General features: G+C 39.6%; 2 protein-coding genes across 2 annotated transcripts in view; one reads left to right on the top strand and one right to left on the bottom strand.

Annotated features, from left to right (window-relative positions):
• The window catches only part of FBXL13 (F-box and leucine rich repeat protein 13), a 218,177-nt gene that overhangs the window by 90,074 nt on the left and 111,285 nt on the right, over positions 1-16,818 (top strand). The window contains exon 10 of the mRNA XM_061413891.1: positions 13,690-13,742. Coding sequence (XP_061269875.1) covers positions 13,690-13,742 — 53 coding nt within the window. The remainder of the gene's footprint in view (positions 1-13,689; positions 13,743-16,818) is intronic.
• Positions 1-16,818, bottom strand: part of LRRC17 (leucine rich repeat containing 17) — a 36,722-nt gene that overhangs the window by 5,426 nt on the left and 14,478 nt on the right. The window contains exons 2-3 of the mRNA XM_061413880.1: positions 10,290-11,195; positions 666-821 (exon numbers count right to left, since the gene is read on the bottom strand). Coding sequence (XP_061269864.1) covers positions 666-821; positions 10,290-11,061 — 928 coding nt within the window. The 5' untranslated portion in view covers positions 11,062-11,195. The remainder of the gene's footprint in view (positions 1-665; positions 822-10,289; positions 11,196-16,818) is intronic.

Genomic DNA, 16,818 nt, shown 5'->3' with positions numbered 1-16,818 from the left:
CGCTAAGAGTAGGACACGACTGAATGACTTCACTTTTCACTTTCCACTTTCATGCATTGGAGAAGGAAATGGCAACCCACCCCAGTGTTCTTGCCTGGAGAATCCCATGGACGGAGAAGCCTGGTGGGCTGCCGTCCATGGGGTCGCACAGAGTCGGACACAACTGAAGCAATGTAGTAGTAGTAAAAATCTACCTGGCTCTAAGTTGAGCACATTTTATCTTAATTTATGAGCATACTTAATTTTATGAACTTAATTTATTCTGCTTAGCAGAATGTTTCAAATTTACTGTTAAAGTCTTACTTTAAACAAGTTGGGACTTAATGAATAGCAAAGAGAATGCCAAATCTGAATTTCCTTTTAAAAAAAATCACAACATGTGTAGCATATTATTAGCCACATACTCTTATTTTTTAAATATATTCTACAAAACACTTCTTTGGGCCAATTGAATAATTGACCAATTGAATAACTGTTGCTTAGTAATATTACATACTATTACATACTTCATAAAGCAACAATTTGGCAAATATTTTTCTGAGTGCCAAGCAAGTTCTAATTAAATTCAAAGTTCTTTTTAGTTTTTCAAAAACTAAATTGTATTTACTATAAATGTTGCCAGAGAATACCTGTGGTCTGTTAAAAAGGCTATTTGTGGAACTTACCAGGATCTATGAATTGAATGCCATTGCTGCTGAGGTTTAATTTCTTTAACTCATGAACATCTTCAAACTCCTTGGGTCGAAGTTGGTTGATTTTATTGTGTGACAAGTCAAGTTTAACAATATCTGGAGGAATGTTGTTTGGAACTTTCTTCAACTCTAGAAAAAAAATCATGTTCAGGTTACCAAGCTCTCCTCTGGACCCCACTGACTCTATCACTCATGTGATAAAGAGTCAGCTCTTGAAAGGAAAAAGGATAACCCATCTAAAGCCAAAGAACTTTGCTATGAACAAGCCTGAGAATATACTGAATTCCTCCAAAGCCCAGCAACCTAAGTGCATCTCACTTAGAGGAGCAGATATCACTCATTGCTGAAATGTTCTGAGAAACTTCTTAGAGACGGCAAGGAGGACAACAGGCAGTGTGGGCTAGTAGGGCTCAAGGCTATCCGTTTGTTAGAATCACCCGGAAAGCTTTTCAAAAATAGAAAGCTGAAACAAAATAAAACCTACAAATCAAACCATTCCATGCGTGTCCCCTCTGATTTCCTTCCTACTCCTCTAAGAGCTTTGACTACTAATTACTGCCTCTCTGCAGCATCTTCATTTCATCCCTCACCTCTCAACAGATAAGCTCAGATTTCACCATCCTAAAAAAGAAGCAAAAGCCCTTGACCTTGATGACCCTCAAGCTGTTATCTTATTTCTTCTTTCCTTGGATGCTAAAATTCGAGAAAGTATAGTCCTCATTTGCTTCCTGATCACCATTTACTCCCTGAATCCTTGTGATTCAGTTGTACTCACTCATCCCTAACTCTTCCCGAGGTACTGCAGTAACTGGACTCCTCAGGAACAACAACAATAATAATAATAATAATTCTGCTACCACTACTACTGCTACAAGAGAAGCCTCTGGAAGAAGAGTCCAGTTTTCATAGGTTAATAGGCAATTAAGGTTCTCCTATCTTTCATATTTATATATCTTTAAATTATGCTTTATAGAACTATAAAGCATGTTTATTTTATATTTTAGCATAATACTTGCCCTTTATTTTAATCTTTAGCAAAATATTCTGAAGAGGTTTTGCTCAATTCTAAGTAGAGCAAGTGGAACCTATGAAGAGAAACAAACCTGTTCGGACCTAAGAAACTAGAAGCAACAAATAAAATATGCAGATTAGTTCATACCTGAGAAGTAGCATGACCAAAGACTTCTTGAATATGTAGAAATTCTTTGAACTAGGTACAGTAAAGTTTATGAAAGGTGGTATACATCTATCCATGATTCCCTTTTTGCTACAGAATAACTGAGTTGCTGATAATTTCTTCCAAATATTTTTTAAAAACCCTCTGGTATATATGATTTCTTAACTAATAGTATGTTTATCTTCATAAAGATCCAGTCTTATTTCCTCCCTTCTTTTAACAGCTTAGAATCCATGGTCAATTGTTTCCTTCTCTGGTATCCTTATTACTGTTAAATTAGCTTTTTTCTTCTAGATGGGATCTTGGTATCTTAGTATCTCTGCATAAGAACTTTTCTAGGTGTCCTAACAAGTATTAAGTGCAAGAATCCTATAAGCTAGAAAGTACATTTATCTGCATTTTACAGATAAAGTAGAGGCACAATGTGTTCATAGTCACACACCTAGGATTTAAACAAGACATGCTAGCCCCCAAACCTGTGCTTCTAACTGCTATGCTCTGTTGGCTAGTCATGGTGCCTTTCAGTCTCATTTATGCTGCCCATCTGCCTACAATCCTCAAACCTGGCATATGTAGGGTAAAATGAGGATGGGGCAGCAACAGGGGTGGAAACAATATATTGGGATGGCTATAAGACCTTTCTGGCTCTGTATTTAAAATGACATCTCGCTGCTTTCAAGCAGACAACAGTAATAATACCATGTCCGTTTTTTTTTTTTCAATAGTAGATAGCAACATCAGACACAGTGTACATCTTACTGATTTTTTTTTCATTTTCATACCCTCCTAGCCATGAAAGCTTCATGAAGGAGGTTTAGAACAATGTCTAATATATTACAAATAAATAAGCCAGCCTCTAAAATGGCACCCAACAATCCCTCTACTGATATTCATGTTCTTGTGTAAACTCTTCTCCCTAAGTATGGGCTGAACCTAGTGACTTGCTTCTAACAATACAATGTAGCAAATATGATAGGATGTCACTTTCATAATTAGGTTATCAGTAATTGTGACTTCTGTCATGCTAGCAGACTCTCTTTTGGTGGCTTTGATGAAGCAAGGTGCCATGTTGGAGAGGCTTACATGGCAAGTAATTAAGGGCGGCCTCTGGCTGACAGCCAGCAAGGAACTCAGGCCCTCAGTCCTTAAGGAACTGAATCCTACCAAGCCATATGAGCTTGGAAGAAGATGTTTTTCCAGTTGAGCCTTCAGATGAGACCACAGAACCAAGCCCTGGTCAATACCTTATTGCAGCCTCGTGAGAGATCCTGAAGCAGTGGACTTAGCTAACCCATGTCTGGTTTCCTGACCTACAGAAACTGTGAGATAATAAAGTGTGTTGCTTTAAGCTGCTAGGGTTTGGGGTAGTTTTTAGGCAGCAACAAAGTTAGTTATCTAATAACACATGGGAAACAATGAGCTCGTTAAATATGTTGAGTTTCAGTTCAATTGCTCAGTAGTGTCCAACTCTTTGTGACCCCATAGACTGCAGCACGCCAGGCTTCTTTGTTCATCACCATCTCCTGAATCTTGCTCAAACTCATGTCCACTGAGTCGGTGATGCCATCCAACCATCTCAGCCTCTGTCGTCTCCTTCTCCTCCTGCCCCCAGTCCCTCCCAGCATCAGGGTCTTTTCAAATTAAGTCAGTTCTTCGCATCAGGTGGCCAAAGTATTGGAACTTCAGCTTCAGCATCAGGCTTTCCAATGAATATTCAGGACTGATTTCCTTGCGGATGGACTGGTTTGATCTCCTTGCAGTCCAAGGGACTCTCAAGAGTCTTCTCCAACACCACAGTTCAAAAGGATCAATTCTTTGGCGCTCAGCTTTCTTTATAGTCCAAATTTCACATCCATACATGACTACTGGAAAAACCATAGCTTTGACTAGATGGACCTTTGTTGGCAAAGTAATGTCTCTGCTTTTTAATATGCTGTCTAGGTTGGTCATAGCTTTTCTTCCAAGGAGCAAGTGTCTTTTAATTTCATGCTGCAGATACCATCTGCAGTGATTTTGAAGCCCAAAATGATTCAGCAATATTGAAAGTATGAAAGTGAAAGTGTTAGTCGCTCAATCATGTCCTACTCTTTGCGACCCCAGGGGCTGTAACCTGCCAGGCTTTTTGTCCATGGAATTCTCCAGGCAAGAATACTGGAGTGAGTTGCCATTGTCTTCTCCAGGGGAATCTTCCCAACCCAGAAACTGAACCTAGGTCTCCTGCATTGCAGACAGATTCCTTACCATCTGAGCTACCAGGGAAGCCATAAGAATATTGAGCCCTCTTATAGTAAAAGTGCTTTGAAAATTTGGATTGACTTTATTTCCATCCTCTGATAAGATACTGTCTCATTTGACCTAGAACTGTGTTTGCCAACACATAGAAATGTGAAAGATTTTAAGATTTGAACTTATAATGTTGAAATACTGAGGTAATATCCTCCTTTAGGACCAGCAAGACCCTGACTGGAGAGCTACATTCTCTCTTACATACTCCATGTAAACAAGGAGATGGAGATGCTAGAAAGAACTGAAAACCACAGAGAACACTTGAGGGTAGGCAGAAGAAATAATTTCTTGACATTTAGCATTTAGAATAATTATTGGCAATGAATGGTTGTGGCATTTTCTCAGATTTTTAAAAGAAAATAAAGTTTTATTTCAAAATATCCAGGATCCCACCTCCCCTCTCTTCCCTCACTGTGACCACATTGGTCTAAGCCACCATCACCTCTTGTCTGGATCATCCCAATATTGTCCTAAGTCCACATGACTTTAAAACATAAGTCAGATCTGTCACTTTACCAGATGGCAGAATCCTTTGTTTCTCATCTCACTATGAATAAAAGCCCAAGTTCTCACCAAAACCCTACAAAGCCATTAAGGGCTGAGGTCTTCCTTGCCAGCAGAGTTAGTATCTTCTAGGCTCTGGAAGAAGGCAATGGCACCCCAATCCAGTGCTCTTGCCTGGAAAATCCCATGGACGGAGGAGCCTGGTAGGCTGCAGTCCATGGGGTCGCTAAGAGTCAGGCACGACTGAGCAACTTCATTTTCACTTTTCACTCTCATGCATTGGAGAAGGAAATGGCAACCCACTCCAGTATTCTTGCCTGGAGAATCCCAGGGACAGAGGAGCCTAGTGGGCTGCCATCTATGGGGTTGCACAGAGTCAGACATGACTGAAGCAACTTAGCAGCAGCAGCAGCAGGCTCTGGAAAGCAGCTTATTTATCAGGATTTGCTTGCTGAACCAACATCTGCTGGGTTGGGCATGAGAGTGAATGATAAGAGACCTTTCAAGCAACCATTGTAGAACAAGTTAAAGTGCTACTGCTGCTGCTAAGTTGCTTCAGTCGTGTCCAACCCTGTGCGACCCCATAGATGACAGTCCACCAGGCTCCCCCATCCCTGGGATTCTCAAGGCAAGAACACTGGAGTGAGTTGCCATTTCCTTCTCCAATGCATGAAAGTGAAAAGTGAAAGTGAAGTCACTCAGTTGTGTCCAACTTTTAGCGACCCCATGGACTGCAGCCTGCCAGGCTCCTCCGTCCATGGGATTTTCCAGGCAAGAGTACTGGAGTGGGTTGCCATTGCCTTCTCCGAAGCTAAAGTGGGTTTACCACAAATAAATGGGTAGAAAAAATGTTTATGAGAACACCCTGAAACCCAGCTTAACCATTGTGGCAGACCTGTGGAAGAGGAATATGAATTGCAGAACCAACTTTGGCATTGTTACCAACAGCCCTGGGTAAAAATAGGATCCACAAGTAATACCAGTAAAGGCAAACCAAAGCCTCTACCAGTAGGCTTAGAACACATGGAAAAATCTTATTTGTTGTACTGATGAGTAAAAACAGTCTTTTGTTTTTAACCTTAAACTTAAATGACAATTGCAAATATTGATGTGAAATATGGTTGCCTTTGATAAAGATTATATAAATATAAACGTCCTGAGACCAGAAGTCAAATTTGGTCAATGCCCCCATTTCTAGACCAGGCACCACTTGGTTATTTGCTGCTATCCAATAATTTTGGTAAACCTTCAATAAATGCCAAATTTACTTGATTATCACCCCTGACAAGCATTGCCTCTCCCCTCACCAAACTGCTGATTTTGAGGAGGAAACTGGGATTTTTTCCAGGTAATTTCCCATTTAGTAGGCTATCTTGATTGTCAGCAATGTCAGAACTACTCTGAAGGTTTGGTAGTGGTAGGTAAAGAGACATAAATGACCTTAGTCTATTGTGAATTAAAGATTCCTAATTACTCTTCAAACTAATAGTGAAATTAACTTTGGAGGCAGCTGGGAGCAATTTTTGGTCATAATTCTCCCCAGCCCTAATCTTAGGAGGAAAATGAATCCTTAAAAATAGCAAATTATTCTGGTAAGTGTGAAGCTAAAAAGCAGTTTTTAAAACCTACTTTCATGTGTTTTTGCCAAATCCATCCATCTCAATAAGGTATAAATATGCCTTTTAACTAATCTCACATTTATTCCCTTTGAAAGACTAAGTTTTGTTGGTAAAGTGCCTCCCAGTGAATAGAGCTATTATTTTCTTTTTCTTGTTGTCAGATGTTTAAGGCAAAAATAGTGATCTTTGAGGTCTATGTGGTCAAACTGTTATGTATTAGGTACCCTATGCACACCATCTGACTCATCATCCGTCAGTTGGGGAAGGTACAACTCCCAAGGCAGGGGAATCTGTATTCAGGTTCCTTGTGTGTGATTGCATGTTGATGTGTTGTACAGAGCCTAAGAAGACAGTCAATACTGGGAGGAAGCACCCAGAAGGCTTTTATAAAGTCTTCTTGGTTAACAGGCATACCCCAAATCTTGAAGGTGATGGTATATGGTGAATTGTATGGTGACCAACTGGAGAAGGCAATGGCAACCCACTCCAGCACTCTTTCCTGGAAAATCCCATGGACGGAGGAGCCTGGTGGGCTGCAGTTCATGGGGTTGCTAAGAGTCGGACACGACTGAGTGACTTCGCTTTCACCTTTCACTTTCATGCATTGGAGAAGGAAATGGCAACCCACTTCAGTGTTCTTGCCTGGAGAATCCCAGGGGAGCCTGGTGGGCTGTCGTCTATGGGGTTGCACAGAGTCAGACACGACTGAAGCAACTTAGCAGCAGTAGCAGCAGCAACATGGTGACCAATGGCTTGGGAATTGCTTAGGGACTACCTACATGACCTTAAAGGGCAACTTAACTTCTCTACTCCTCAGCTTCTTTCTTCATAAAATGATAATGCTAGTATTTCTTTAAGGTTGTGAGGAGTAAATGTGTGTGTGTGCTCAGTCGCTTCAGTCATGTCTGATTCTTTGCGACTCCGTGGACCATAGCCTACCAGGCTACTCTGTCCATGGGATTTTCCAGGCAAGAATACTGGAATGGGTTGCCATGCCCTCCTCCAGAGGAACTTCCCGACCCAGGGACAGAAACCAGGTCTCCTGCATCGCAGGTGGATTCTTTACTACTGAACCACTGGGGAAGCCCCAAGGATTAAATGACAATGCATAAAACTGCTATATCTTAGGCACACAGAGCATTTAGATGGCAGTTCTCATTAATATGGGCTTCCCTGGTGGCTCAGATGGTAAAGAATCTGCTGGCAATGCAGAAGACCTGGGTTTGACCCCTGGAGAAGGAAATGGCTACCCACTCCAGTATTCTTGCCTGGAGAATTCCATGGACAGAAGAGCCTGGTGGGCTATAGTTCATGGGGTTGTAAAGAGCCGGACATGACTGAGCAACTAACACTTCTCATTAATACCACTGCTAGTTCCATTCTTGACTTCTTTAGGGCTTCCCTGGTGGCTCAGATGGTAAAAATTCTGCCTGCAACATGGGAGACCTGGGTTTGATCCCTGGGTTGGGAAGATCCCCTGGAGAAGGGAACAGCTTCCCACTCCAGTATTCTTGGCTGGAGAATTCCATGGACAAAGCAGCCTGGCAGGTTACAGTCCATGGGGCTGCAAAGAGTTGGACACAACTGAGCAACTTAAAAAAAAAAAAAAAGAGAGAGAGATCCTACATGGTGTCCAACATGTGAAGCACAATCAAAAATATTGCTATATTCTGGCAGAGAGTTAAGAGATAAATACTGCTGAACAGTCATTCTTAGTAGCTGACATTTATTATCTATTTATAAAATGGAATAAGGAAAACTACAATGGATAAAATTCAGATTGTCATACTTGAATTCTAGTCATGATTTTTAATTACTATGTATTTTTATTTTTAAAAGTTGCTTAAATTACTGCTTTGTAAGAGCAAAGGAAGCAGCTCAGCTATTGCCATCAATCTAAAGAACATGGCCCTGTGCCAGGCAGTACCAAAGGGAATTTAAAAGACAAGATCCTTGACTTTAAACTTATGAGAATCAACAATATAACAAAAAATGAAAAGTAAATGACCAACTGAATCAATAGAATGATATCAACCATAGTGAGGGAGATTTATATTGATGATATTAAAAGAAAAAACATTTTATAATCTAAAAAGTATAGGCTCTGATTTACACCATTATTAATACGTGGAGGAACTCAAGTTGTCTTTAGTGTATGAACCTGAATGATACGTACTAGCTGTGCATGTCATGAAACTTTGCTTTCCAGTAAATAATATGTGTTTCTAAAGCAAGGGCAATGAATTTATGGGGCATATCTGAAAGGTTGTGCTTAGACAATAATAACTTGAGGAAGGAAAGCAATAAAAATAAATTTGTATTTTTCTAAGTTGATTTTTGCCAAGAGTCAAAAATATTATGGAAACAAAGACAAAGGCAGAAACAGACTTACTAGAGAAGGAATGGCCCAAGGGTAGGAAAACAGTAAATAAGAAAGTTCTTTCCTACTATGTTATCTTTTCTTAAATTACAGTGTGGTCCACGACTGAAGCGACTTAGCAGCAGCAGCAGCTAGTTGTAGAAATCTTCAATTTTGTTTTGATGCATTTTTTCTCAGATAATGAGTTTAACTCTATTTTCTCTGGTATAGCAAGTGCAAATGAACTTTAGCTTAAGGATAGAACCTCAGCAATATCGAGTAATTTTCTAACTCAAGTCTAGGAATAGTAGCTTCGTAATCATTTTTTTAAATGTATAATTCAAGTTTTTAAGCATTACAAAGAAAATCCTAGTAAAATATGTTCTTTGGCCTGAAGCACCAAGTACTCACTGTAGCAGTGAGTTACAGAGAAACGATGTGTACCAACTTTCCTCAAATTCTTTAATGCTTCCCGTGTTCAGGAGCTTGTTTGAACATGATTAGGTTAATTCTTGGAGAAGGTGATGGCACCCCACTCCAGTACTCTTGCCTGGAAAATGCCATGGACGGAGGAGCCTGGTGGGCTGCAGTCCATGGGGTCACAAAGAGTCGCACACGACTGAACGACTTCCCTTTCACTTTTCACTTTCATGCATTGGAGAAGGAAATGGCAACCCACTCCAGTGGTCTTGCCTGGAGAATCCCAGGGATGGGGGAGCCTTGTGGGCTGCCGTCTATGGGGTCGCACAGAGTCGGACATGACTGACGTGACTTAGCAGCAGCAACAGCAGCAGCAGACTAATTCTGGACGCCAGCAGGCTCAGGTGGACTTAGCTTTGCTGCTTACCTGTGAGACCACAAGCAAGTGTCTGAATGTCCCTTAGCCTCTTTCTCCTCCTCCTCCCCTCTACAGATGGGGATATTACTACTACCTTGCTGGCAGCTGTGGACAGCATGTATGTGAAATACCTGGAGCATAGTAGGTTCTCAATTAATGAGCACTTTCTCTCGAACTTAAAGGATCCCATGATGGCATCTCCCAGCTTACAATGCTGTAATCGCTCTACTTTAGCATCAAAATTCACAGAGTGTCATAGTAAGCAAATCTTTTGGTGTCATATGGTCATGGTGCTATTTAACCAGGTGCCACCTTCCACACTCAGAGTGAGGGGGGCAAGCCTTGAGCATGACTTCGCTGATAAATCAACAAATTGACTTCTGTTTCTTCAACATTAACAGATTCCTGTCTATAATTTCTTTGAGACGTGCTGGAGTCTCTTGGTTCATCTTAACATTTCCTTTCTGTTCTTAAAAAAAAAAAAACCTTACAGTAATTGGAAGGAATAATACCATTTTCTATACAACCCTAATTCAATGACATCTGGCTTTAATTTAATATTACAAATAAGTTATTAACCTATGTCAGAAATGAAAGAGACAACTAAATTGTTTGTTGTCCCAGGGTAGATTAACAGTGCTCAGACCACACAGTGTCTTCACTAATATGTCAAGAGCCTCACTAAAATCTCCCATGGCGGAAATGACACCAGAAATTCTAAGTCATGGGTAGGTGGTGGTGGTGCACGGATTCATAACATTCAAAAAGCATTTTTAATCGTCCACAAAAATGAAAAAGTAAGCAACTTACAAACCTTTTCTTCTGCAGTCCAGTGTCTGTATGGGAAATACATAGTTGTGACAAAGAGTAGAGTCCACCTCAGTCTTGATGACTGGGGGTTTTCCTGACAATTGGGGTCTTGGCTCCAATTGTTCACTTTCTTCTTCATTACATAACTGTTCAGATTTTATCTGCCTCAGTTTTTTATTTTTCAGTTCTTGTGGGCTTTCACACTTGGCATAGTTCCCCAAATTCCGATTCCTTGGAATCTGCAGCATTGAAATAAGCGTTTCCATCTCACAAGTACAATGCCAAGGGTTGTCATAAAGACGCAGATAGCTCAGGAGAGGTGTATAAATGAACACTTCCTCTGTCAAGACTTTGATCTGGTTGTGCTGCAGTAAGAGAGTGGTGAGTTTATTTAAACCGAAGAAAGCCTCACTCTCAATTTTGGAGATCTCATTCTGTTGTAGATCCAAGCTTTTCAGCTTTTTAAACTTGGAAAACATGCTGTTCTTCAGTATACGGATTTTGTTTCTTGCTAACAGCATGTGCAGCAAATCCTGAGGCCAGTCGGGCAGCACATAAACGAGTTTTCTTTCTTGACAATCTAAGTATTTTTCGTGAAGGTATGTGTACACCTCACAGGCGAGGCCTGGTGCATAGCGTTTGACCGGGTTGGAGCTTTTCCGGCTTCCACCAGCCCGGCCATGGTTCACTCGGTTTCTTGCACCCCCAGGGCTTGCCTTGCGGAGCTCAGCGGCTTTACAAAAGAAAAGTAGGATTACGATGATTGCCACCCGCATCCTGACATCCAGCTGGTCCCAATTACTTGGTGTGACAGATGGAACAATGAAAGTACTCCTTTGAAATCCAAGTTTGGGTAATCTTAACTAAAGCAGTTCAGGAAGAATGAGACCCAGCTGAGGTATGGCAGTCCCTAGATTGCAAAAGGAAAAAAAATAGAGACATTTGTGAACATTGCAACTGACTAATAAAATCAAATTTTCAAGTTTTTTTTTTTCTAAACTATGAAAGTATGATAACACATTTACAGGAGACTTGGAAAATACAGAGCAAAGTTACATATAGTTCTACTATATGTTACAATATTTTTAAGTACGCAAATTAAGATTTTTTTAGTTGGGGTTTCAATATCAAACTCTCAAAACTTAATAGACAGAAAAGTAGAAGGAAAGAGTAGACCTGAAAGACACTATGAACCAATTCAACATAATCAAGATTTATACAATTTTCACCCAACAGCAGGATACAAATTCTATTCAAGTTCCCATAAACTCTAAACCAGGAGACATGGAACTCAAGTTATTTTTTATTTTAAGGCAAAAGCATTCCAATTATTATAATAAAGGTACATGTAGAAAGTGGTGTACAAAGCTCGACACCCTCCTGCTTGCCTGGTTTCATGGCTAAATGTTTGGGCTCTGAATGTGAATCACAGCTCTTCTACTTGCTGGACTGTGTGATCTCAGGCTAATTACTTAACATCATCTTCAGCATCTGTGAAGGGGGACTGATGATACCTCTAGTATTTGGGGGGAAGAAGAAACAGGCTCACCGCAATGAATACTTCACAGTTCCTGGTCCAGGGGAAGAACTCAGTTAAACTGTTAGGATTTAGCATTATGAAAACTGAAACTGGATTCAAGAAGTTAAAGGGATTCTTCTCACAGCTTTGAGATGTGCAAACGAGTAGGACTCCAACGGATGTTCTGCTGAACTTATTTTTCTGTTTCCTTTGCTGTCTCACAATCACCAATCATGTTGAATGTGGGCTCTAGAAATGCTCAGGGTAAATTGCCAGCTGTCCTTGCCATCTCCTGCACATCTTGGTTCAAATGTCACCTTCTCAGCAAAACCTTTTCTGGTTGCTCTATTTAAAGTAGCACCCCTTCCCACTCACTGGTGATTCTCTAATCCATTTCTTGTTTTATTTCTCTCCAGAACATGTATCACCATCTGTCAAAATAAGTATTTTGCCTCTTTTGTTTATTGTCCTTCTTCCCCAACTAGGATATAAACTTCCTAAGGACAGGGATTTTTCTCTATTTTGTTCACTGCTGTTATTTCCAGCACCTGCAGAGTTTCTAGTACATAGCAGGTTCTTGTTAAATGTTTGTTGAATTGCATGAATTCAAGTAACTGCTATTTAAAATATAAATAATCTCATAAATTTAGTTATCTTTTTGGAATCTATTTTTCCCTTCAGTATTACTGATGACTTCCAAAATCTGCACATTTTAAAGAATATTTTTCATTTTTAAAATTCTGAAATTGGTTCTGGTTTGCACTTATTAGGACATACTTGTAAGGAGGAAGAAATGTTCAAAATGGATTTATAATTAATAACATTTCTGTTGTTATTATCGTGGGGCTCTGAGGTTACGAGCAACAGATGTGTTTTCTATTCATTGTCTCAGTGTGAATGCCGGGATTACCCCCTTGCCTGGAGTTTTCCTGATTGTAGGGTCTCCTCCATTTAGAATGCCTTCTCCCCTCTTTGCCCCAAGCATTCCTTCCATTCACTGTTCTCTGTTCCTTCACTGTTTCTCTTCTGTCTCAGATTTGGAGTCTTACTTATGGCAGTCTAGACCCAGAGAGCTGATTGTGTAACACTTTGCTGTCTAGCTCTTTGCACAAATGTCTTGATTTCCCTTCTAGATCACAAGCTGGGCAGGTGTCTCTGGTCCCAGAACTCATCAGGCACTTGGACTTTCTGACTCTCCACATATCAATCTAAAATTCTTTGTAAACTTTATGGCTATCTAACCTAAAATATAAACATTCTGTCAATTACTGTGCATGCTGAATTATTCATGACATTCATGCTGAAGTATTTGTTGGGGGGAGTGTCCCAATGTCTGCAACTTACTTTAAAATGCATAAGAAATTAAGATGAATGGAGGGATAGAGAGAAAGATGTACAGGTGGGTATGTGATCAAGCAAATATAGTAAAATATGAATTGTAGAATATGGGTGATGGATATATTCATTGTACAATCCATCAATTCTCTCAACTTTCTTTGTATGTTTGAAAAATTTCATAATGTTAAAAGGAAACACAACCTCCTAAATTAACAAAAATGTCACACCACAAAAAAACCAAATTGGTTTTTTTCAAATGCTTCGAAGCTGAAAAGCTCTAAGTATATACAGTTTTTTTCCCAAAGTAGTATTTTTCTCTTATCCCCTTTCCTTTTGTAATCCTCAAACAATAATAAGCATATTTTAATTTTAAAGCCCAAAGAAATCATTTTTCTAGGAAAGGAAACCATATACTTAGAACAAGTTACTTACCAGGGGTTTTGGTTTGCTTTCTAATGAATACACAGCATTGAATGCAAGGTGGAAAAACTTTAAGTTTAAATATTTGTAATATGTTTTTTAGTAATATGTAACTTGTTTGATTTAGGTTTCTGTAAAAACCTGCAAGAGCTGAATGTCTCTGACTGTCCAACGCTCACAGTGAGTATAAGAAGCTTATTTTACTGTTGTTTATATGGATTCAGACTTGCTCCACTAGAGTACTAATAACACAGAGGTTCTGCCAAAATACATGCCTGTGTGCTCATTTATATTAAATATGGAGAAAGCAAACACTGCCAAGAAATTTTATCCAATTTATATAATGCTATTATTTATCCTATAGACATGCCCAAGATTGGAATCTCTGGAAAGTGAAAACTATTCAACAGTGACACAAAAATGAGCTATATTTATGTTTAAGGTCATGTGTGTCTATGAGACAGAAAAAAATGGGCTCCAGCAGAGACAACAGGGTCAATTTATCAGTCTTCCTGGCTGTCAACTGTGTGCCCAAGAGGATGGAAATGAACACGTAACCCTAGTCAGCTCCTTCCTGGTCCCCGTCTCCAGGCTTCCTCTGCTTTCAATCTGTCTTCCACCGCGTGACCACAGATATTCCTTCTAAAAGGCAGATCTGACCATTTCACTACTATCTTCCACCATTTATACAAATGCCTGTCATCCACACTATTGGATAAAGTCAGTTCTTTAAAATTACTGTACTCTGGAGACCCTCGGTGATCTTGCCTCTGCCTCACTCTCCAGTCTCACCTTCTTCTAAGTCCTGCTGCACATTAAGTTGCAGCAGCCACAACCTGCTATGTTTTCTTTGCTGTGTGCACCAAGCTCCTCTTGCTGTTCTGCCTTTGCACAGGCTGTGCTCTTCACTTGGAGATAGGAGGAACAGAATGAAGAGCCTGATTGCTTCATGCTCCTCTTAAGTCACCAGTTCTAGGTTGAAGTCCATGCACCTTGGCACAGGTGAAAAGACTTCATGAATTGGCTCCTTCTTGCTATCTATCCAGCCTCATCATTACAGTTTCTTCTTTCAGATTTCTACTCTATTTCATTCTTTATGTGCATATTTTTAGTACCTACTGTGTTAAAGATATATGATATATAGGGAACTTATATGTTACAAAATAGAGGTGTTATAGGGAATTTAAGATGAATTAGGTTCCAATTCTTGCCCTCAGGGAGCTTTAGTTCTTGCTTGGAAAAAAGATCATATTCTGTAAATTTGGCTTTCTAAAAGGAAAGTCAAAACAATGCCATCTGTGTTGAATTTGTGAACATCAAAGTCTTTTTTCCAGTTTTAGTCTAATAATATACAGGACTGATAATTTTATCCAGCTACATTTTACTATTGTCTTTCCTTTTGAGACAAAGACTAAGAGACTGGCTTACATTTAAGGAGTTGAGTAACATTTATTCAAAAAGGTTTAAGAAGCTTGCCTTATGAATATATTACATCCAGAAAGATTCGAGTGCATTGTGGACAAATTCCACAGACCATCTTGCAGTGTTAAACACAGAAACAGTTTTTGCATTTATGTGCTGAAGTATTTGGGGATTGCAACTTGAGTTCTTTTGTTCTTTTAAATATTGAAAACAAAATTAGTTTGAATTTGCTTCAGACAGGAAAATGAAGAGAATGGTTTGCTTCCTCGTCTCAAAGGAACATCGGATTATTCCATGTTACAGAAAGCCTACTACATCTTCCTCTTGCTGGTTCCCACAGTTACATCTGTGTGGCTACTTCTCTAAGGGTGTAAACCAGCTTTCCCTCCTCCTCCATGTCCCATTTCATCTGCATTTTTGCCTGAATCTTCCAACAGGCGCATAGTCACTTCGATAGTTGACACCATGAATATTTTTGAAGATAGATTCTTTGTATTAAACTATAATGCCACACATTATGCTGTTCTCTCCATTCCTGTTGGGGAAAAGTGTACTGTTTACTTTTTAAAATCTATACATGGATATCCAAATCCTACATTTCTATGATGGAATGTCTAGAAACCTTGCTGGCATCTTGAATGCAGTGGCAAGAGTACAGTGTTTATTCAAAGCCCTGTACTTGTTCTCAGGTGTTACTGACACACAGAATCTTTTCTACAGCAGAACTACAGTTTTACACCTTAAAAAAACCCTTGTGTTCTCTTTAAGGTGTGGTTTGCACCTTAAATCAACCAATTCTTATCCCATGTGCAAGATGCTTTGACCTGTAGAATCTTGTTATTTTAATATTCATGATTCTAAGAAGTAGCTAAGAATAGAATATTAAGCACCGATGGTCCTGCTGAAACTAAATATCTGCCATCCTTTGTGCTGTTGGGGGCAGCCATACTATCCATGCAGAATCCCTCCCCAAACCACATCAGCTAGCCTAGTGACAGTTTACCTGACCCTGTAATGGCCTATTTCTAGGACAATGTACCACAGATATTTAAAACTAGCAGACGTCTTCAAAATTCCTGGGGAGACTCCTCCACCATCACTAAATAAACACAAACCTGCTGCTACTCGTTCTAGAACATTTTACAATTAGTTACCCACACAAGAAGCAGCGTTGCAATCCAAGCTTGAAATTCATCTGTCTTGTAAACGTGAGTTTAGGGCTCATGATTGAAATCATTCTTTGTTTTTCTGCCTTTCTCATGTCGCAGTCACACTATTCTCTTGTTCTGGTTTTCAGCTCTCTGGAGGAGGGCTGACTGAATCTTTAAGATTCTCCTGCAGTTTCCTCGACACTAAATTTCATGTCCGACATGTATGCAGCCTCTAATTCAGGCCATCTCAAACTCATCATAAGTTTGGTGAAAATCTGTTCAGCTGTTTTAAATATTCAGTAATGGAACCACAGAAACTTCACCACACACAAACATCTCTCTCTCTCTCTCTATATATATATATATATACATATCCGTGTATGAATATGGACTCACTTTTTAATGAAGTCCAGTTGAAAGAGTTTACTACTCCCGTCTTTCAGAATGATTATAGTAAGTTTAAAAATGGATCCCTTTTCAATCATTTTCATATATCTAAAGAGTCAAGACTGTTTGGCACTTTGACACGAGCTCAAATTTCTTGTCATGATGTTGAAATGGCAAGGGTTCAAATTTTAATGAAGTGTCATTGTGATGGAATGGGACTTTATTTCCAAAGAAAGGGAACAGTGAAGTGAAACTGCTCAGTCGTGTCTGACTTTTTATGACCCCATGGACTGTAG

The sequence above is a fragment of the Bos javanicus genome, chromosome 4 (genome assembly GCF_032452875.1).
Source record: "Bos javanicus breed banteng chromosome 4, ARS-OSU_banteng_1.0, whole genome shotgun sequence".
NCBI lineage: Eukaryota > Metazoa > Chordata > Mammalia > Artiodactyla > Bovidae > Bos > Bos javanicus.
The sequence above is the reverse complement of the archived record's forward strand: the minus strand, read 5'-3'. Positions and strand labels throughout refer to the sequence as shown.